The 21569-nt window shown below is 40.5% G+C and overlaps 1 protein-coding gene across 7 annotated transcripts in view; it reads right to left on the minus strand.

Moving 5' to 3' along the window:
- Nucleotides 1-1855: 1855 nt before the first annotated feature.
- The window catches only part of LOC123510911 (nitric oxide synthase-like protein), a 118583-nt gene continuing 98869 nt past the window's right edge, over nt 1856-21569 (minus strand). For 5 of the 7 annotated variants that reach the window (XM_045266392.1, XM_045266395.1, XM_045266394.1 and 2 more), the window contains 23 exons: nt 20203-20365; nt 18620-18711; nt 17922-18063; nt 17281-17420; nt 16901-17075; nt 16501-16602; nt 15920-16215; nt 15567-15711; nt 15230-15334; nt 14470-14511; nt 14035-14105; nt 10367-10528; nt 9952-10126; nt 9561-9696; nt 9288-9366; nt 8753-8958; nt 8443-8612; nt 7950-8160; nt 7502-7589; nt 7176-7300; nt 6605-6753; nt 6091-6282; nt 1856-5479 (listed from right to left, as the gene is read on the minus strand). In XM_045266392.1, the coding sequence (XP_045122327.1) occupies nt 5231-5479; nt 6091-6282; nt 6605-6753; nt 7176-7300; nt 7502-7589; nt 7950-8160; nt 8443-8612; nt 8753-8958; nt 9288-9366; nt 9561-9696; nt 9952-10126; nt 10367-10528; nt 14035-14105; nt 14470-14511; nt 15230-15334; nt 15567-15711; nt 15920-16215; nt 16501-16602; nt 16901-17075; nt 17281-17420; nt 17922-18063; nt 18620-18711; nt 20203-20365 (3415 nt within the window). In that variant the 3' untranslated portion in view covers nt 1856-5230. The remainder of the gene's footprint in view (nt 5480-6090; nt 6283-6604; nt 6754-7175; nt 7301-7501; nt 7590-7949; nt 8161-8442; nt 8613-8752; nt 8959-9287; nt 9367-9560; nt 9697-9951; nt 10127-10366; nt 10529-14034; nt 14106-14469; nt 14512-15229; nt 15335-15566; nt 15712-15919; nt 16216-16500; nt 16603-16900; nt 17076-17280; nt 17421-17921; nt 18064-18619; nt 18712-20202; nt 20366-21569) is intronic. The other 2 variants (XM_045266399.1, XM_045266398.1) reach the window with 1 other exon arrangement.

Here is a 21569-nt window from a genome sequence, read left to right on the forward strand (position 1 = left end):
TCGGCGCGGTCTCGGTAGCTCGGCGAGACACATCTGTACTGGTACGACTGAATGTGCCGGCATCATTTTCTGGTACCGCTTGACGCTAGCGTCTGTGCCGGGACTCTGCTGCTTCCTACCGCTAAGAATGAATAATGTGTCGGCACCACTCGGCGGATCGGTGGCCGGGAAGGGAAGGGTGGCGGACTGGCGTCTGTCGGTGCAGTAACACTGCAGTTGGCCGGCATTTTACCATTGCATTTCTACTACTATTACTGCTACTTCTATTACTACTACTACTACTACTAGAAGTCTGTAGTAGTAGTAGTCGTAGAAGTATATATATATATATATATATATATATATATATATATATATATATATATATATATATATATATATATATATATATATATATATATATATATATATATATATATATATATATATATATATATATATATATATATATATATATATATATATATATATATATATATGTGTGTGTGTGTGTGTGTGTGTGTGTGTGTGTGTACCGGTAGTATCGGTAACGGTGTCTTTTGTACCGGTACTGACATTAGCGTTACTTGCCCACCACTAACGACTAAGCTCCCCACACCAGCTGGGGCAGCTTAAATACCCCCTTCCCCTTTTTGCAACACTGTGGTTGGCTCGTCACTGGGCCAATCAACATGGTTTTGTCGGTTTGAGTGTATATAGGCATGTTCTGGATGTCTCTTACTTAATTTATCATCAATAAGATACTATAGTCATACAAAATTCACAAATCAATTTATTGGTTATTGTGACGTCTTCCTTTTTGTTATCAGTTGCAGCTATGTTATTTGTCAAAACAGTAGATAGTAAGTCGTTTCTAATTTTGCAGTGAGTATTTGCCACTCCCACAGTAAAAAAAAAAAAAAAAGGTATTTGAAAGGTAGACTATGATACTCCTTTCATTATCTATTTCTATCACTTCTATTCTTTATATAAATATTTTTGACAATATGCCAGAATGAACTGATAAGCAGAGGAACATATACCTTTTTCATGCATTTCTATCTTCTTATCTATGAACAAAATACTATTTTACTTCCTTGTGTGTAGCTATTCATCCATATATCTATGTTTATCTATCTGTCATTTATCTATCAACCTATCAAATTACCTGCTTATCTATCCATTTACTTATCTATCTTCACACAAGTACGCAAATATTAACAAACAGGCATGGATGAGTGGTGGCAAGAGAATGCTGGACTGCTGGGTGCCGGGTTTTGGGTGTTAGGGATGGGATTACTTGGTTGACTGCAAGAGTTAACCAGACTATACTCACTCTTTCAGCACTTCCTTTGGTACACTCCAACTCCCTGCCTGGTTCTGTATTTCTTTCAGAATTTAGACTTTTACTGAAGTATGCCAGTTATCCTTTTACATTAGGAACAGATAATAAAAATAATATCAATAATAATAATAAATAACAATTTTAATAAGTAATAATAAATAATAATAATAATAATCTTTCTGAATCAGCTATACTATTTTCATGCCAATATTCAAGACAATTATCCCTTTTTGGCTAATTCTCACGAACCAGCACAGGGTCTATCAACCAAGTGTTTTTTTCTTTTATGAACTCATTTTGTTGCCCTTGGCCAGCTTTTTCCTCTTTCATAAAAGGCCTGTTTACCCCTCTTACAAAAAGAGGTATCATGTTTGGCTTTTACTGGATCAGAGGTTGAGATCCACTGAGCTGGTTAAGTACCAACCTCTGAGTTTATACCATTCATTGAAGTATTTTTATTATTTTTTCCCATATATTCTCTGATGATGTATCATGCTTGTCACAATATTTTGGGGGATTCAAATAAGGATGCATTAATAATGACTTTTATGATGTCAATTTAAGCCAGGAGGCGCACAACCTTCAATTAAAATGGATATAAAGTAGATAATTTGTGCTAATATTATCAACATTAATATGACATGGACCTGCAGGTGAACAGTAACCCTGGTGGGTCTTATTATGCTGAAATGAGCCACACCAAAATCTGTAAAATCACGATCAGTTGGTCAACTGTACCAACCAACAACAAAAAAATACAGCAAAAATGGTGTTCAACAAGCAGGCTCATGTGTGCAGTGAAGTGCATAAACAGTATGCATAAATATCAAGACTACAACTATTTATCAAAAGAAACATCATCCTTAAACATTAGATGATACTAGACACTCCAGGCTGCAGCAGCAACACTGGAGCCAAATGTCCAAAATCACACACCGATTGATTTGGTCTCTTATTTCACTATTAATTACAAATAACAATTCACCTGGACAAACTTTTCTGTTCACCATTACAATATACAAGTGTCAGCTACTGGGATGCTGTGTTTTGAGGAAGAGTGTCAGGTGTGGTTAGGTTAAACAATGTGTTCATAAAATAAGAAAACTTCAATGTTAAATGTTTGCATTTGATAACAGAGTTGTGGGCAAAGTGCAGGCAGGATGGCTGGCAAATGTCACACTATCTTACATATCATTAACAACTGTGATAGTACTGTGAGAGTTAGATAAGAATCAAATGGATTACCAGAAACTCTGTACATTATTAACCTACAGTCTTTCCTTAGAAATTATCTAGGAAATGCCCTGATATGTCTCTTAACAAATATAAATCCTTTGAAACATTATTCATAAACACTGTCAACTTTCCCGTGCAATATTACTCATTACCTTATTCTAAGTCATCACTAACACTGAAAGATTAACTGAATTATGAAAGTGTTGCACAAGACTTTACAAGAAAATATATGTACAGGAAACACACGAGCTGTGGACAGGTGACCAACGTGTGGCCCGAAGCACTCCTCAACGCCTGTCACCCAGCGCACCCATCACACCTGTACCTCTATGACAGTTACTGTTGCTGATGGCATCACTCAACTCACCAGCAAGAATAATTGACAAACAAAACAATATACATCATGCCATAGCAAACTCTTGTAACACCAACTCTATTAACAAGTCTTATTACAGCATAATGTATAAATATTTCCTTCTGGCTTTCATTATATTCTTCATCCATTATGGTGAAATCTCATGAAGTTTTGTGAAAGTTGGGCCAGCCTTCATTATGAGTACTGGTTAAATCAAAGGTTATACGTTAATCTAGATCTAACTGATGCGTTGATTTTAGTTTATGACAACCAAAGTAAGCATCTTGAATGTATAAGTTAAATATTTCAGCAATAATAAGAAATTGATGATTCCACCAGAAGTTATCAACGAAATAATTACACAAGAATTACTCGTACAAACAGGATAAATCACATGAAGTGCCATAAGTTTGGAAATCAGTAACTCGTAAGGAATTTCATCTAAAGTCATTACATAACTTGATCATGCACGTTAGTTAGCCCAGCCAGAGATGACACAGAAAAAACACTCCATTCTATAACCAGACATGATTGTCCTTTAAAACTATATTTTTCTCAGATTTCAAAACACATATACAACAAACAAGAAATCTTGACATTTTCCTTCCACACAGCCATCAACAGCCAAACTTGGCCTCAACAAATCTACCAGACAGCAAGATCCCCAGACACCAAACACACTAACAAAGTCCACAATGGACATGACAAAATACTGACTTGTCTTTTATGGGACTGTTTGGAGACCGACTATCCCCAGAGTGCACCTCCCGTAAGGCAAGATACTTTTGAACAAAGGGTAGTGGTCACCTTTCTCACAGCTCTATATCTATACACACTCACTCACTCACTCACTCACACTTGCTCTCACTATAACATGCATTCTCTTAAAACATTACCACAAATCAAACAAGTAAGGCACAACCAATTCTTAAATTCACAAATATATTCATATATTATGTATATATATGTATATATATTATATATATAGTATATATATCAGGCAATGCATAATCTACTGGAAATCATGATAAACAATAATCATTTTGAATATTCGTTTGTATCCTCTGGACAGTCGTGTGAGCCCAGAGAACCGACTCACTGTTGTGGGAATCGTCGAGTGCTGATCAGCACCTCCAATAGCTTCTCCTTCTGTAGCTAAAGACAGAAATTCTTGCTGTCATTCACTGCCTTTCTTAAATCCATAAGGGAACACTTTGCTGGCAAGATTACATGTCTTTTCAGCCTAAAACTGTGATAGGGTGGAGGACACTGAGAGCTGAGGCTTGAATCTGACAACAAAATGCAAAATAAAGGAAGTTAACAGCGAGACACAGCTAAGGGTGTCTCTTGTGTGGGTAGTGGGCACTCAACACCACACTGGTACTGGTGGTTCTACAGAGGCAGTATTGTTACCACCACTGGAAATGCGAGACTTATTAACACAAACCTTTATTATGCATAGCCTTTTGAATTCACTTTCACCAGACTTGTTGCTTAATTAATGTCTGGTGGTTCTAGTTACTTTGTAAGGTAGCAAGATCATTCACTCCCACCTTTAAGTGAGGGCATTAAAGCCACCAGCAGTTACTATTATACAACTTATAATGAAGATAATTTGTTGGTTTAGTGCCCCACAGAAATATGACCAGCTATTATTGGTCCACAGAAGCAGAAAATAAATGAGGTGCATGCAGCAAGAGCAGCAACAGTGTATACTTGTGCTAAGTTAAGCAGGAAATACAAATGAAAGTGCTGTGAATCAGAATGGAATGGGAAATTCAAGTAGAATAATTACCATTGTAGGTTTTACTGGAGGAGCAGGAAGGGAAATGAAAGTCAGAGTGGGGAAGGTAAAAGTAACATTTTTTCCTGAGAACAGGTGATTACATGGCATCAGATAAGAAAAAAGAGAAAGATGAACAGGAAATTCCAAAAGTACAGAATAGCACAGATGGGGATCCTAGTGTCACAGCCAACCCCTTGGAGGGAGCCTCTGGAGGGAACAAGATGCAAGACAGGATGTAGATTAAGAGATAAGCAAGTGTATCATTTGATTATAAAAGAAATCAAAGGAATGTCTTGTAACTAAATTCACTGGCACAGTATCACATGCCAAACTGTTACTTGAAATATTTACATAACATAACTGCCTTTCACCCTTTCCAAAGACCAACAACCCACCAGAATGTGTTCCACTTACTGACTTAGGTGGGCCTAATACTGCTTGGTAAGTAGTTAACCAATGCTTTTGATAACCGCTTCAGTGTGGTGGAGAAACAGGTATTGGAGAGGCTGATCGGCCCTCGAGGGCTTCCCTATTCGTTGGGGAGGGAGGCCGCATGATCCTCCTGAGAGGTGGGCTGAGTGGGCAGCGTGGGCTGTGTGTTGGGTCTGGGTGGTGGTGTGGGCAGGCTGGGAGCATTGGCAGGGGCTTGGGTTGGGGTGGGAGGCCCCTGCTGTGCCACGGATGACATTCGCACCCTGGCACTCTCTCTCTTCTGGCGGTGAATCTCCTCTGTCCGCAGCGTAATGCCAAAAATGTCCTCGTGATACCGATTCTCATCCTGGCAAAAAATGCTGAATGAATGTCTTGCATCTTTGGGGTGTAACTGTTATTCACCCTGCTATGTGGCAGTGTGGTGAAGGAACAGCTGCAGCAAACCAAAATCCACAAAGGCCTTTATCACTTACAGCCTAATGAGCAACATGTCCAACCCAAGTCAACATTATGGAGGAAACAGCAAACAACTTAACAAGAGGCATTAAACCCTTCAGTATCATGATGTATTTCTAAATTTGTTCTTGTTACTATTTGGTGATTTAATACAGCTTTAGAAACTTGTGTGGGGGATTAAAATAGTGAAGACTCTAGACATTAATCTTCTTACCTCCATACACCCTTCCTAATGATAATGAAATAGTTGTATCATACACAAATTTCAAGGTAAAAGTGTGTCCTACTAGAACTTAAGAGGATGTGTAAAAATAGTCATCCAAAATAGAACAATAAATTAATGTGTATAACTAAAGGAAACAATGTATACAAATAATATAAATAATTATATTTTGGTTTAAAAATAGGACAAAGAGGCAGACTCAGTTCTGTACACATACAAAAAGGTAAATACAAACAGACAGATACCAAACCCCAAACAAGACACAAGCGATATCTCACCCTCATCTGCAGCATAAAGTTTTCCACCTCCTGATCAGAGAAGCGGCCGTGTTCCTGTACAATGGCCTTCAGCTTCTGGTAGACACACTCTGCCATGGTGCAGTCTCCACACACATAGAAGTGGCCTTTCTCCAGCACCACTCTTCGGTACACCTCTGCACCCACCTCCACCAGCAGATCCTGGACATAGGTCTGCAGGAAAAGAGAAGGAAGGATGCTATCACTGCCAAAGTATTCCATTATTGCTTCACACACTGATTGTCCTTCTCACTGGCTGGCTGTAGTGTTGAAAACAATGAAAAGAGCATCAGAAGATTTTGTATTCCCTGCAATTTGCAGGGAACACAAAATCTTGAATTATACTAAAAAAAATCATGTCTGGTGACAAACACTGCATCATATATTTGCAAGAAAATAATACAGATTAGACATAGTAGGAAAAATAATAAACTTTTAAAAGTTCATAAAATGGCAAAGTCTGAGACCAGTGTGGAGCGCTGGGGGCAAAACTCACCTTAGGCAGTGTGGGCTCCCGAGAGAGTGCCAGGTGGGTGTGTGTGAGCACACCACACGCCTTCATTGTCTCCTTCTCTTCAGAGTAAAGATCCATCTTTCGTGTTCGGCAGCCAAAGAAGAGGGTCATCTGGCTCACCTTCTCTGGGACTGTGTGGTAAAGGCAATACAGTGTGTTACAACTGATGATCTCCCACTTGTGACAATGTTAAAGGAATCTACCACACTAGAAAATATTTCTCTCAAGTTAGAAAAAGTATCTAACTTCAAAATCTTTTTATGCTTCTGGGCAAGCTGGTTTGAATGATGTAGTTTCTATACATATAAATCATGTGCATACCTTATTCCATCCTAACTATCAGCATCATTTGGCCAAACTTTCTGACAAATAGCAAGTGAAAATACTCTGGAGGAGGAAGTGAGAGACCTATGTGAGAGGAATGAGAAGACAAAATAATGGTTATTTCTTTTGAAAAGAGCTCCCAACAGGCATAAGACATCAAAGATGCCATGTGATACTCACACTCTTCATCCTTCAAGTAAACCTTACAAAATGTTCATTCAATACGTACTTTTTTTGTGGAGTATGGCATGGTGGCGGTGGTGCCAGAAGCCTCGGAAGGGTGCCACACCTGTGCCTGGTCCCACCATAATGATGGGCACAGTGGGGTCTCTCGGCAGGTGGAAGCTCAGCGCGCTGGCAACAATGATTGGTTAGCAAGGAGAGTAATGAAGCAACATCTCCAGTCCTGTTGTAGACATTCTTATGAGTTGTCAGTGAACATGTAACATTATGCCGTGTGCCCCCAAAAGAGGAGTAACCAAGTCAAGGCACACACTACCACATACATTTACACTCATCACTACCACTCTCTTACAAACAATACAAGTACCTCACCTTCTGACAAAGAGCTCCACATGATCTCCAGGTGACACTTCCTTCAGGAAATTCGAGCACACACCATAGTGCAGTGGACCCTTTCCTCCTGTATGGAAGAAACATGGCAGCACATTAGCCAGCTGGCCTTATACAAGCTTGTTCTTCTCTGAAGAACATGGTACTAAAATAAGTGAATCTGCAACAGGCCATTAGGTCTAGAGGCTATATTGCAGATCCTATATTTTACTTTCATACCTCTGCTCACGTGTTATTTAGCATTCTCTTAAAGCTTCTTCTCAATTCCACATTCATAACCTAATATTTCAGCATTTCTCATTCTATTTGAGAATCTAAACCTTTTACTCTTTTTAAGCCTCAACTTATTGGGACACAACACAAGTGAGTGAGACAAGAATCAGTGAGACTGAGCCATGGCCAGGTGTGTGGTGGTAAATCACCAGTGTACCTTCTGTGTGGTACTGGACGATGGCCACAGTTACGTGGACCTCGCCTGGGTGAGCATCAGGAGAGGAGCTGATGGAGTAGAACCTTGGACCAAGGAGTGGTAGGTGGGTAAGCAGCAGACCAGCATCGAGATTCACACTGGGGAACTCCTCCAGAACTTCACTCAAGTGTGGGTATCGGAAGTGTTTCCACTCCTCATACTCGTGAGGGTCCTGAGTGGGAGCAGACCAAGGCAGGTTGTTTGAGTGTAATAATTAAGAAAACTATTTATTAACTTTTCTTGTAGTAAATTATTTGAATAAACAGGGATAATTAAAAAAAATCACAGCTAATCAAAGTTCATATATACAACACTGCACAAAAGATGTAGTGAGACAAAAAGTGAGGAAGGCAACACATTCCAGCTACTGGTGAACATGATGATGAAAGCTCAGTTGATGATGACACTCATGAAGGTTGAGAAGGGATGGTGGAGGAAAGGCAAGGCAATGTACCGTGGCCAGCTGGTCAAGGCGAGTGCGCTCATCATTATCGTGTGCATACTCCGCCAGCACATGGAGGAAGTTTGAGGTGGGTGGCGTGGTGATGTCCAAGTAACGGGTCAGCAGCTCCCTCACGCTGGCTGATGGAAGCCTCTCGTGTGGCTCCCAAGTCTGTGTTATGCCTGAGGGTGAAACACGATGATGATTGTGTGCATTCCCTTCTTCCATCCCACCATACAGATATCTACACACACTTGTCCACCATGTCTGTCTGACAGCTATCCATACATCTGTACATCAGGCAAGACCTTGTGATGCTGACCATTGATGGAGTGGATTTCCTTCAGCAGCAGGACTTGGATGGGCTGGTCTGGATCTGGACACTGCTGCAGGCGGGACAGCACAGCCTCCACCAGCTCCTTCCTGTTGGCCGGCAGGATGGCCACGTGGTCACCAGGCTGGTAGTGCAGCTCGTTGGTGCCCTTGGTGCTCAGGATCACCTGCTGGGTTCCCCGGCTGCTGCTGCCACTGTTAATTAGAAGAAGCAGCAGGAAAGGTTCAATTTCTTCCATACAGTGATGGAGAAGATTTATATGAGTAAAAAGCCACCATTTTACTCACAAGGAACACAATTGTATGAAGGTATCTAAATAAATATAGAACCTATCAGTTACACAACTAAGTTCAATAAGCACATAATATGACATTCCCAGTTTTCTTGCAGAGCTAAATGTAAAATGCAGTTGATTAGTCTATACATCAATTAGATTTGTGGTTGTGAGATTCACCAGGCCTTGCATGTCACTGCCTGGAACATCCACACAGAGTCAACATATGAAGTGAAGCAAATGTCTCACCTGGCATTTTCTCCGTGCAAATCCCTTGAGGCCAACACTTCACATGACCTCACCCTCTTGCCATGAGTGCGGGACAAGCCTGAAACACACATACATAATATACTTTAGGAAGATTAATGAGTATACCTTATGTCAGAAGTGATGCATGCATATAATATCTCAAATTAAAAAAATATGGTAATAAAAAACCAAACAAGAAAATTCAAGCTTGATAATTAAAAGGAAGAAGGCAAATGCATGAACCAATGATAAGAGGCAAGCCACAGGACTCACCAAGAGCTATGTTGTCACTGAGATTGCACGGGTACAGTTTGATCTTGTCTGCCGTTGCTGCAGCTTCAGTCTTGAGGGCAGCAGTGGCTTCCTTCATGGCTACGTCATCGTCCAGGCAGAAAGTCTCACACCCAACCTGTGAAATAAAAACATGTATATACTTGTACACTTTAGAGACTCACAGCCATAGTGTTTAATTCCTCCTTTCCTGTCCCATCCCCGGCCTCACCAATGAGGTTAGAGTATAAGGAAAAAATTACGTCATATTTGACCGAGTTGATAGAATAAAAACATTTGACTTAGAAAAATGGATAAGCACAAAGGGTCTCTATCACAAGTCCAACCTTTATGTGGCACTCTAAACACGAGCCCTTGCTTTCACTACACTTACATTGAACACCTCTGCTGCCCACTGCTTGAAGGCTTGCTCCTGGCCGGCCAGCTCATCACCGCAGGTCAGCTTTATCAGTCGCTCCCCACCAAGCTCAGATAAAAGGTTGTCGACATACTTCCCAAATGCACAAAAGTTTGGATAAGCGCTGGACCCAAGAGCAAACACAGCAAACCTGATGGGGGAAAACAAACCATGAGACAGCCATTTCAAAACTTGTGTCCATGTCATTTGTTAGCTTACTTCAATGAAAGACATGCACATCTGAACAACAATCATAATATTCACAGCAAAATTAAACAGAATCAGATAACACAACAATGCTTAATACTGCATTCCCTTCCTTGCACACTCACTAACTCGCCAAACATCACTGAATCATCTCACTCACTCACTCACTCCCTCAGTCACTCACCGTACATTGCTGAGTGCCCCAAAGTTATTCTCCGACATGATATCAGATGTGATGGAGCTTCGGAAATTAGAGTTTGCGACCCCGTTTTCCTGAGCCACAGAGGAGACACCAGCACCCTCTGTCAGGCTGTTCATCCGCATAAAGGACAGACTGCGGTGCATGCTGTTGGATGAAGGAAAGATTAGAGAAGTGCTATTATGTGGGAGGAGGATATGAAAAGTGTAAACAAGTGCTAGTATTCGAGGATGTGCTGCAGGATGGTGTGTGAGTGTGAGGCAAAGGTGTGTGCAAGGAGGGACAATAAAGGGTGGTGTGTCAAAAGGTTGTGAAGTGGTACCAGGTGAATGGAAGGGAGGATGTTGTGGGAAGTGCAAAAGGGTGAAGGGTGTGAGGCAAAGGTGTGCATGGAAGGGATCAAAACCAGAGATCTTGGGATGGTTTCTGATGGGATTTACTGGTCTTGTGAAATTTTGGTGTTGTGGGGAAGTTTTTGTAGTGTGTCCTTTGCATAATTTTCCATTCATCTGTATGTGTGTCAATCTGTTGTATATTGTAAGGTACTGTCCATTCCATCATGTGTAACAGATGGGACTGGAGAGTAAATGGCCTCTGTACATATCAACTTGAAGATGTTTTGAGTATTTCAATTGCCAGATACATTAACATCGTATTAATACATGTCTTGTGTAAGATGGAGTGTATATGTAACATCCAAAATCATTCCCAAGATACTGTAGGGTCATGGCAAATTAGTATGGTAAGTCATCACATGGATATACAAGTTATTTTATATCCTACAGGTGAGATATGTGCATGTGCAGTGGTCAGGATGTTTCACTTGCTGCTAAGGAAGAGAACATCAAGGTATGAGTGAGGAGGACTCGGTATTCTGTACCTACGGGAACAGTATATAAAGCTCAGATACTCTTTACTGCTGCTGCAAAATACAGTACTGTAACAAGATACTTCCTGCAACTAGTGGTACTGTGAGGCACCTACTCATTATACTGTGAGGACTCAACTAGAAGCAGTACAATGACTACCCTTAGGAGACCATACATGTTCCTGAACTGGTCCTCCTGAATCCTGGCTACCAATACCAAGTGTGCGGCAGGGAACAAAATGGCTGGCTTGGGACACTGCAGCTGCCTTTGGGATGTGTACAAGTGACCAATGCAACACATTTCATTGAGGGAAAAGGATGAAAGGTGTGGACAGTCAGTCACCTTCAAGGACCCAAGGATGCCATACACATTTCATTACTTTGTTTCTACACTTTTCACTTTCCCATATTTTAGAAGCAAATAGACACTCCAATAATAATGAAGTGATATTTTAAAAGCACTGTTTTTCATAAGGTGACCGACTATATTGTAAAACAAAACCATTACGATTTGCAAGGTTCCATGCTGCTGTCAATAGCCTGCCTCTCCTCTGACATAACACTGCCACAAACTTACATCAGGGAAGATCTTCAAGGTAGCTAAATATGTGAACTGTTTGGGCATAAAAAGATGTATCCTACCCTGAGTGGGAAGTGCTACATGAAGTATAACTCAGTGCATACATAACCAGGCACAAAGGATATACACATGGGAGAGTGGATGGGGAGGCTAAGTCAGGGTCATTGAGAAAGGCTTTATATTAGATTCTGATATTGTTACAGTTACTAGTAATGATGGACTGATGTGGTTTTCCTGCAGGCACGAAATATCTTACTGGGCAAATGACAGGTCTTATTTTGTCTGGCTATATCAATCAGTTATGTTCTTAATACTTTTACTAACATCATTGTCTTACAGGGACTTTTCTTTTTTAGTCGGTAAAAACTAGAGACTGCTTTCCTGAATACTAAGGGCTTCTAGAGAAATACAGACTTTATACAGGTAAGTAAACAATACCATTATGTTCTTGGCATCAGGGGAATGAAAATACTGAGTAGGAATGTGAGGAAAGAGAGGGAAGGTTGTTCAGGCAGTAACCTACTAACACACACTGTACCCACTCACCTCTTGTGGGCTGAGTAGTCCTGCCAATAGGAGGTACTACCAAGAGACAAGCAGAAAACAAAATGAAAACTGTTGCAAATGACTGTACCCCTTAACAACACCAGAAACTCTTCCACCACCACCACCACCACCACCACCACCATGGGATTCCACTCTTCTTTCTTAACACTCTGCTAACTCATCTTACAAGTTCATATCATCTGCTTATATTGCAACAGAAACTAAACTATAGAGACTAATTTTTTCACAACTTAAAAATATATTGAAGTACCCTCATGAAAAAAAAAAATAATAATAAATAAATAAATACAAAATAATTTAAAGTTTTCATCCCCCAAATAAAAAGATCTAGTTATTTTGATACACTAACTTGCCAAACTAATCCTCATCTTCAAAGCACAACTAACTGCATGGAGTTCAGTTAACAGCCTGAACATTCTTACTGGCAGCCACACAATGAGAGAGACAGGCAGCCACACTGAGACAAGCCACATCCAGGACTGAGGCAACACTTTGCATTATCATTCATCACAACCAGTTCACCATCATTGTGTGTGTGTGTGTGTGTGTGTGTGTGTGTGTGTGTGTGTGTGTGTGTGTGTGTGTGTGTGTGTGTGTGTGTGTGTGTGTGTATCCACATACAAACACACTGCATATATATCATTATGCAGAGGAGGAAAAAGAGAGGCCTTCAGTAACACACATGAAACACACCTATGGCAACACATCAAGTGGCAAAGAGAAAACTGAACAGAGGACCCATAGAACACAATAAGCCTCACACTACTATAATACTCAGGAAGACACAATGACATCAAAGTTTCACAGTCAAGTTAAGCACACACTAGGATTATGCTGGAGAGGAATAAACCTGAACAGAAAAATTATATAATTTAGAAAAAATCCTATTTGAAATTTGAATTACACTGCTGCAAGAGAAAGACTCCCATTAATCTTAAAAATAAATAAATAAATAAATAAAAATAAATAAATAAATAAATCTAGAAACAAAATTCACATGATAAACTCCTCACATAGTATTTTTCCAACTATTACATACTTAGATCACTTCCAGGAAACAGGAATTGTTAATGAAAAGAGTGTCCTCTCTGAACATGAATAACGAGATAAAAAAAAAATGAGTAAACAGGAGATAAGAAGGGAAAGGGAAACAATAAGAAAAAAGAAAAAGAGGGGTAAAGTGATAGAAAAGTTAGGAAAGGAGACATTGTGATGAGATAATGAAGATGGGGATATTGAGAAATGCAGAGACAACAAAATAATACAAGGAATGACTATGAATGAATGAGCTTGAATGTGAGAAAGAACACACAAACAACACAAACATATGGATGAAGGATGGGGCAGAGATAAGCCAGTGGATGTTGTTAGGCCTCGCTATAGTTGTGTGTCTGGTCAGCTGCACTATGCCTAAGCTTCCACAGTGTAGTACAGAGGTCAACAAGATCAACCCCATTGCTTGAGTGAACCAGTGGGGCTAAAACATGTGTGGATGTGTGTTACTGTGTGGTATTCTGTCGGAGCCATTCTGTGTTGGATTGCCAGCCTGGTATATGGATACACTGAAAGCAATGGTTGACTAAAAGAAGTGACCCAGACAAGACCCTGTAAATCACAGCTAGAAAATGAGTTACTCACCTGCTGGTAATGTCATCAATGTCTGCCGCTGTTCCACTGACCTTCATGGCATACAGATTTTTGGCAAAGTCCTGTCAAGAGGAAATGAAGTAAGAAAATGCATCACAATGGCTATAATTCAACAACAAAATTGTCACATATGGGGAACAATACATGCTTGTGGTTATGCAGGAAATAAACATGCAGTGTTAGTTGTCATACATTGGTGGCAAGCTTTTACTTTCCTGGTACACATACAGAATCTATTCTGATGCAAGATTCTCTCTTCATGGTAAGTGAGTAGTGATCAAGTTTTGTTATTGGAATAGTGACATTCAAACAACAGATTCAGAACTCTTGGGCAGGAGAAAGTTGCACCCAATTAACATTATGAACGGCAAAGAGACAGTGAGAGCAGTAAAGCATTGACAACAGTGGTAAATAAACTGGATATACCTTTTTAGGCTTGTACTTGTATACGAGTTTTCTGATGAATTCCTGAAGAGAGAGAACAGACAAAAAAGGAGAATCAACAGGTGTCATGCACTGCACTAATACAAACAGTACTGCTGTGGGTAAAAACAAATGCTGTAGTTATGCACAATGCTACAAGGGCATTATATGGTGCCAGGTGAGTCTAGGAACACCTTTCTGCACAGGTGGTACATACACATTCAGAAGTCCTCCAGTCTCTCTAGTCTGTTAATAGTTAGTTTTGTCCTGCACACACAAGGCAGAAAACTCGGTCTTGTGGCGAGGAACGGCACGGCAGGAGAATCTTGTCTGCTTTGGTGATGCAGTTCTTTTTCCAGCTTGTGTGTGAATGACAAACCTATGTATCCAAATGCAGACATAGAGGGTCACCGGACTGGACTACAAACTACAGCTATCAAGGGACAGCAATCAGGGAACCAACTACACTGGTCTGTGGTTCTTCAAACAAATAACTAGGTTAAGAAATTCAAACTACTTTAAGAATATCTAAGAACCCTTAAAATTAATGATGCAATAGCAGTGAATATACATTATGTAAATTGACAGTAACCTTAAGAGAAACTGCCACAAAGATGGATTCCTAAAAAATCTAATCTGTGCAAAAATTAAACAAATAATGCCACTCTGGTCAATGTTATGATTTGTGCATTGTCATTTCATTTAACAAGACTCAAGCTGGCCACCAAAGGCTACTCCTTGGGCCGGCACCACACTGTCCTACCTCCCCATTCTCTGGAGGGTCTCCGTTGCCAAACGTCGACGTCACCACCAACACAAGGGTCTCGTGCTCTATGTTGATGAGGTCATAGTCCGCCATGCAGCATACCTGGGAGTGGGAATAGATGTCATCATTGCTCTTTGTCCATGACCTCTTCTTTAACACCACAATGATTCAAATACACATACAACACAGTAAATGCAAATATTAATTAAAAAAAAACAATACCTCAAGAATTTTCCTTTACGACACACAGAAACAGGATTTTTGTATAGTGTTTACAGTTTATGGCTTGTGTGTCTGTACATGTGTTTGTAAACCCAAAATCCAGCTATCAGACCTGAGCATTGAAAGTGTGGCCAAAAATCTCTCCCAGCTTCTTGGCGTACATCTCTGACTTGCCGGTCTCAGTGGCATAAAGAATGGTGGCCTTGATTCTCTTGGACAGTGCCTTGCCAAACAGCTTGCTGGTGAACTTCACAGCTCTGGGATCACCAAAATGGAAAAAATGAAATGAAATGATGAATAAATAAAAAGAAGAGATAAATAGATAATGAGTAAACATATAAGCACTGCACAAATAAGAGGAAAAGAAGAGATAAATAAGTAGATAATGAACAAATACATATAAAACAACACAAACAAGAGGTTCAAACAATTTTTCACATAGCAATAGATCCTGCAGCGACTCACCTTGCAATCTCTTTGAAACGGAACTTGCGTTTCGTTTTTCTGATAGAGTTACGATTGACATCCTTGTTCTTCTTCCAGACATGCGTTTTCCAGGCAGGGTCCTGGTACTCATAGGAGGGCTTGAGGTAGTAAACCGTCATCTCCTGGTGGAAGACAGGTGTGATGGAGCCGGAGAGAGGCGGCACGATCCATACCCAGTCAGCAGGACACCCACCTCGCAGCTTCTGTTCGTTCTCAAAGTGTTTCATGAAGGACTCTGCTGCCGAGTGGTGGTCAACGATGGTTACGTTGAGGCTCTGCAAGGTCAATGGCGTGTCAGATCATGCAGCAAGGTCAGCAGTAAGGTCAGCAGCAGTGGTGTTCCTTAGCAGCAGTGCAAGGTGTGACATTCTGACTGTGTGGTGATGAACATGAATGATCAAACTACATATAAGCCTCACCATACAATTACTCTTAATACACAATCATTAATCTGCACCATACAATAGAAAATTGACCTCAAATAAGGATAGCAAATACATACAATCAACAAAGATAAACTAAAGCAACAGCCATAGTCTATATCAGTGTTGACCTCTGACCTGGAAGGAATGGAGGACAGCAATGTTGACCTCGACCAAGACCTTGTCCTTCCAGAGGTTGGTGGGGCTTCGTGTGTCCAGCCCCATCCTCTTCCCCACCGTCTGGCAGGAAAAAAAATGAGTGTGTGTGTAAGTGTGTATATTCCTCTCTCTCTGATTGTCAATGCATCAATCTCTATTCCTTTTTGGCAACATACAATTATCTAGGTCCTCATTCTTTCCTATGTGAAATTTCCATTAACTCATTCTTGGAAAAAATTTAGCCTTGCTTTATAAACAGTTCTGGGAAGCCTTTAGCAAGTTTTTCTAATTCACAATAACCTAAGACTCATTTCTCTTGTGTAAGTGAGTATGAGTCATGAATCTGTCATCTCCCCCTTCACACACGCTGCCTTTTCACCTCCATGACATTGTAGCGATGGCTGTCACACAAGTCCCGAGTGCCAATCTCCGACACCATGTACCAGCCATTGAAGGGAGCAGCAGGGAATTCCAGCCCCCCACAGTCAAACAGAAGAGAAGCCACTGCTGGGAGGCCATACCACTGCAACTCCAGCTCCTCGAACCACTTGTATCTGCAGGAGGAGGAGGAGGAGGAGGAGGATTACACAATGCTTAAATAATACCATGTTTAGTTACTAGTCAATTAAACTCTTATGAATCTACTCTATTTCATTCTGCAGTACTCTGTCACTCCCTTGCTTCTATGAATGTGAAGTGTTCCCAGAAGAGATTACAAAACTACCACCATCTCTTCAGTCACCACCCCCTCACACTTACTCAGGGTGGGTGATGGGGACAGTCAGGATGAGGTCAGGAGGGATGTCAAACCACTCTGGGTCATGTCCATTGGCCGACAGCACGAGGGGCAGCACATCCCAGCGACCCCCCTTGCCTCGCCACCCCAGCCTCTGACACACCTGCGGAAATATTTGGATTAGAGATGGAGTGAGCTGGTGTGGAAGGTGATTTGTGAGATGATGATGGTGGTGGTGGTGGTGGTGGAGGGAAGTATAAGGTTAAGGGTTATAATGCATTCTTTTCTTCCTTTTCTTGGTAATTTAAGAAAGAAAACATAATGCAGAAGTGGAGAATTGAAGTAAATCTGAATTGTGTGGGCATGAGATTGAAATCAAAAGATCCAAACATTACAATTTTGACAAATAAAATTGATATTATTATTACCATATATCTTTATAACAAACTGAAAAAAAATATACACCTAACAAAAATGACAAGATAAATAGAAAACAATAAATAGACTCACAGAACTGGAAGAATAAAATACAGTAAAATAAAACGAAAGTAAGAAAAAAAATTACAAATGAAAAAAAAAAAAACCAATGGAAAAAAAAAAAAAAACTCACAGTACAATAGAACCCTAACTTACATATAAAAGGCAACAACAATCAGTCAATCACCTCAGTAAACTCCACATTGGCGGGGTCACCTATAACAGTGCCATCCTCTGCCTTGTAACCCGCGTAACTGATCAGCTGAGAGTTCCACACCCGGAAGTCATGTTTGCCATCTGTCCTCTGAGGGAAGATAGTGATGGCCGACCTGGGGAGAGAAGTGTGTTATGAGAGTAGAAGGAAGATAAGGCCATGTGTGGGAGGAAATTTAGGGGTATACAAGGAATGAGATATGAGTAAGGAGGAAGAAAAGGCTGTGTTAGTGTAAGAATGGATGGTGTAGTGGTGTGTGTTAGGTAAGTGGTGTGTGGGAGGGAATTTAAGGGTATACAAGGAATCTGATACGAGTGAAGAGGAAGAAAAGGCTGTGTTAGTGTAAGAATAGTTAGATGGTGTGGTGATGTTTAGGTAAGTGGTGTTTGGCGAGGATATAAGAGGAAAGTATACACGTATGGTGGTGAGAAAAGAGGCGGGAATGGAAATTGTGTGGATGTGAGGGAAAGTAAGGTATGAGGGAGAGAAAGGGAAGAAAGAGGAAAACAGTGAAGAAAAAATATGAACGAAAAAAAATGAACAAATAAGCAGATGAAGATGGAGACTTAAGGAACACACCAAAGCAGATGAAGATGGAGACTTAAGGAACACACCAGAGAGAGAGAGAGAGAGAGAGAGAGAGAGAGAGAGAGAGAGAGAGAGAGACCCACCTGAGATTTCCCTTGTTGGTGCCATACTTGATGTGGTTACAAAGCGCCTCAAACATGCCGCTTGCTGTGCTGACATAGCGCGCGTCAAACACCTGCAACACACACCTCATTAACACACCTGCTTACTGCTCACCCGCTGGCCGCCACAAACACCTGCTCTGCTCACCTGCCACACACACACACCTACCTCTTCATTCTAAATAGTAAATTTCAGTACAAGTTTTGTGTTTTCAGTGATATAATCTTGTTTCGTGGCTTCCGTAATGGCGACAAAGTGTGTGTGTGTGTGTGTCTCGTGGCTTCCGTAATGGCGACAAAGTGTGAGTGTGTGTGTAAGTATTCTGAAACGCTTTGCTCTCTCACAACGAGTATTTTCCAAGGCTATACAGATGATTAGAGGGATTCCCAAAAGTGCTTCTCCACTTAATGTAGAAATTGTCAATCTGCCTATAGAACCTTAAAAAAAAACTCGAGTAAATTTAAATAAAGCCTTTTGAAATAATAGAGATGAAACAGAAATATTTGAGAATAAGAGCTTTGTACTTATCATAAACTCAAATCACCTCGCATATATTCATGCAACAAAGGAAATATGCTAAGCAAACGCCACATCACAGTAGCACTAACCACAGAACATACAACAATGACAAACGTAACCATAAGTCAATTTTAGCTACTGCAAATCCTACGGCGCTTCACGACTTATAAAAAAACCCTTAGTGGCAGCTGTTCCATTATTTCCAAGGATGTCTTAATAATTCTGGCAACAAACGTATAAGAGTTCTGCATTATCAGTGGGAAAATCATGTACTGGAAGCTATCTACTCATCTGCAACCCTCAAAATGATTCGCTAAAGAACAAAGCGTGTAATAACAAACTATCAACAGCCTGACAGACTCCGGAATCGAGTGAAGGCGAGGCAGGTTATCTAAATATTCCCTTCCTGGCCTCAGCTGTGGCTCGTAATTAACTCTCAAGGGAGGATGTTTACTCTAATCCGCCATACGTGTCTCAGCTTCCCTCCTTGCGCGCCACCATCATCACCATTATCATCACCACTTTCTTAGCATATGACGTCACATTCACCCAATATGTACAATTTTCAACACTCCTGTAGCCCCATCATGTTCTATTCACCCAATATTCACATTATTTAACATCTTGGTAGCCCCATCACTTTATAAAGTTTTGAATACCATAGTCCTTTCACGCCTAATATCTACAGTTTCCAACACTTCCTTAGCCCCATTCAAGCCTCGTTACTCGTATATCTGGTTTTGAACACTCTTATAGCCCCTTCACGTCCCACCCCATACAGTTCTGAACACTCTCATAGCCTCATCATTTTTCCTAAGGTCAAATTTCGGAAACGCTATCCTCTCTCACCACGACTGTTTTCCAAGGCCATAGATATGATAAGCCGAGTTTTCAAGAATGTTTCTCCAGTTTATAATGTAGAAATTTTGTCAATCTACCTCTAGAACCGTAAAAAACACCTTTAAAAACTCTGTAAACTTAAATAAAGCCTTTTGAAATAGAGGTGAAGCACAGAAGTGTTTGAGAATACGAGCCCAAGTCATACCTGCAATTTTGACCACTGGATGCGGCCGATACACCTTGGCGCGTTCCTCCAGGCGAGTTTGGCGCCGTACACGAGCTCCGTCTGTGTGAGATCGTAGGTTCCTCGGTCATTCATCTCGCGACACACCTGTTCCCAGCGGAGACGGTGCTGCTCGCTGTTGTACCTGCGTAGAGGGAGTGCGTTTATGATAAGTTAATTAGTGCGAGAGGGAGAAATACAAGACTGGGTGCTCAAAACTAGATATATGGTGATGGGATGTGAGGGGCGAGGTATGGAATGTTAAAAAATGTAGGTATTGGGTGAAGGGACGTGATGGGGGGCTGTGGGGGTTGTGAGGATATTCAAAAGCAAGAGGATGGAAGAGAGGACATAGAAGGTGAGGAAGAAAGAATGCAGAGGAGAGGTTAAAGAAGAAAGGAAGGGAAAGATAAAATAAGGAGGGAGGAAAAAGTTGAAAAGATGAAAGGAGGGCAGGGAAAAAGAGGAAGGGATAAAGAAGAAGTGGGAAGGAAGGCTTAAGGGAAGTGGAAGGAAGGAAGTCTTAAGAGTAGAATGCGAGGAGTTAAGAGAATGGATTTTGTATGACAGGAGTGTGTGGATTATGTAAAGGAGTGGGAGGAGCACAGGGTAAGAGGAGGGTTAATATACAGCGAGGGAGTGTGAAGTAGGAAAAGGAGAGTGTGGTGGTGTGATGTGAGTGTGAGGGATCATGGTAAGGCACTAAAGTCGTGGCTAAGAGTCGCAAAAATAATAAAGATACGATAAAATAAAGAAACGCAAATGAATGCATAATAAATAACAAGGGAAGGAGGTTAAGAGAGACTTGTTGTGCTATGAAGCGAGTTTACTCCTCATTAGTTTCACTTTAAGCTTCTTCAGACACACTCAATGATAATGATGAAAACACGAATTGGCGGAGTAAAAAATAAATTGATAGTGATTTCTAGATATTTCCTTCTTCATAAAGAATTCTGAATATCGAAAAAAAAAAAAAACAAAGTCATGATCAGCCCAACAAGTAATTGAAGAAAAACGCAAAAAGTGAATTAGTAAAGTGATTTCTAGACATTTCCCTCTTCTCAACAATTCTGAATATCGAAAAAAGTGATCGAGAAATGATGATTAGCCGAATAGGTAACTGAAGAAACAAACGGAAAAGAGTAAACTGATCAAGTGATTTCTAGACATTTTCTTTACAACTCCAAATATCGAAAAAATTAAGTAATAAAAAAAAGTATTAACCGAAGAAACAAACGCATGAATGAACAAACAAGAGCCATTATAATTAGTTTCTCCTTCAAAACGCTACACACGTATATATTTCTTCTTTTCCATCCAACTTTTCATTCTTTTCACAAATTATAGAA

The sequence above is a fragment of the Portunus trituberculatus genome, chromosome 30 (genome assembly GCF_017591435.1).
Source record: "Portunus trituberculatus isolate SZX2019 chromosome 30, ASM1759143v1, whole genome shotgun sequence".
Taxonomy (NCBI): domain Eukaryota; kingdom Metazoa; phylum Arthropoda; class Malacostraca; order Decapoda; family Portunidae; genus Portunus; species Portunus trituberculatus.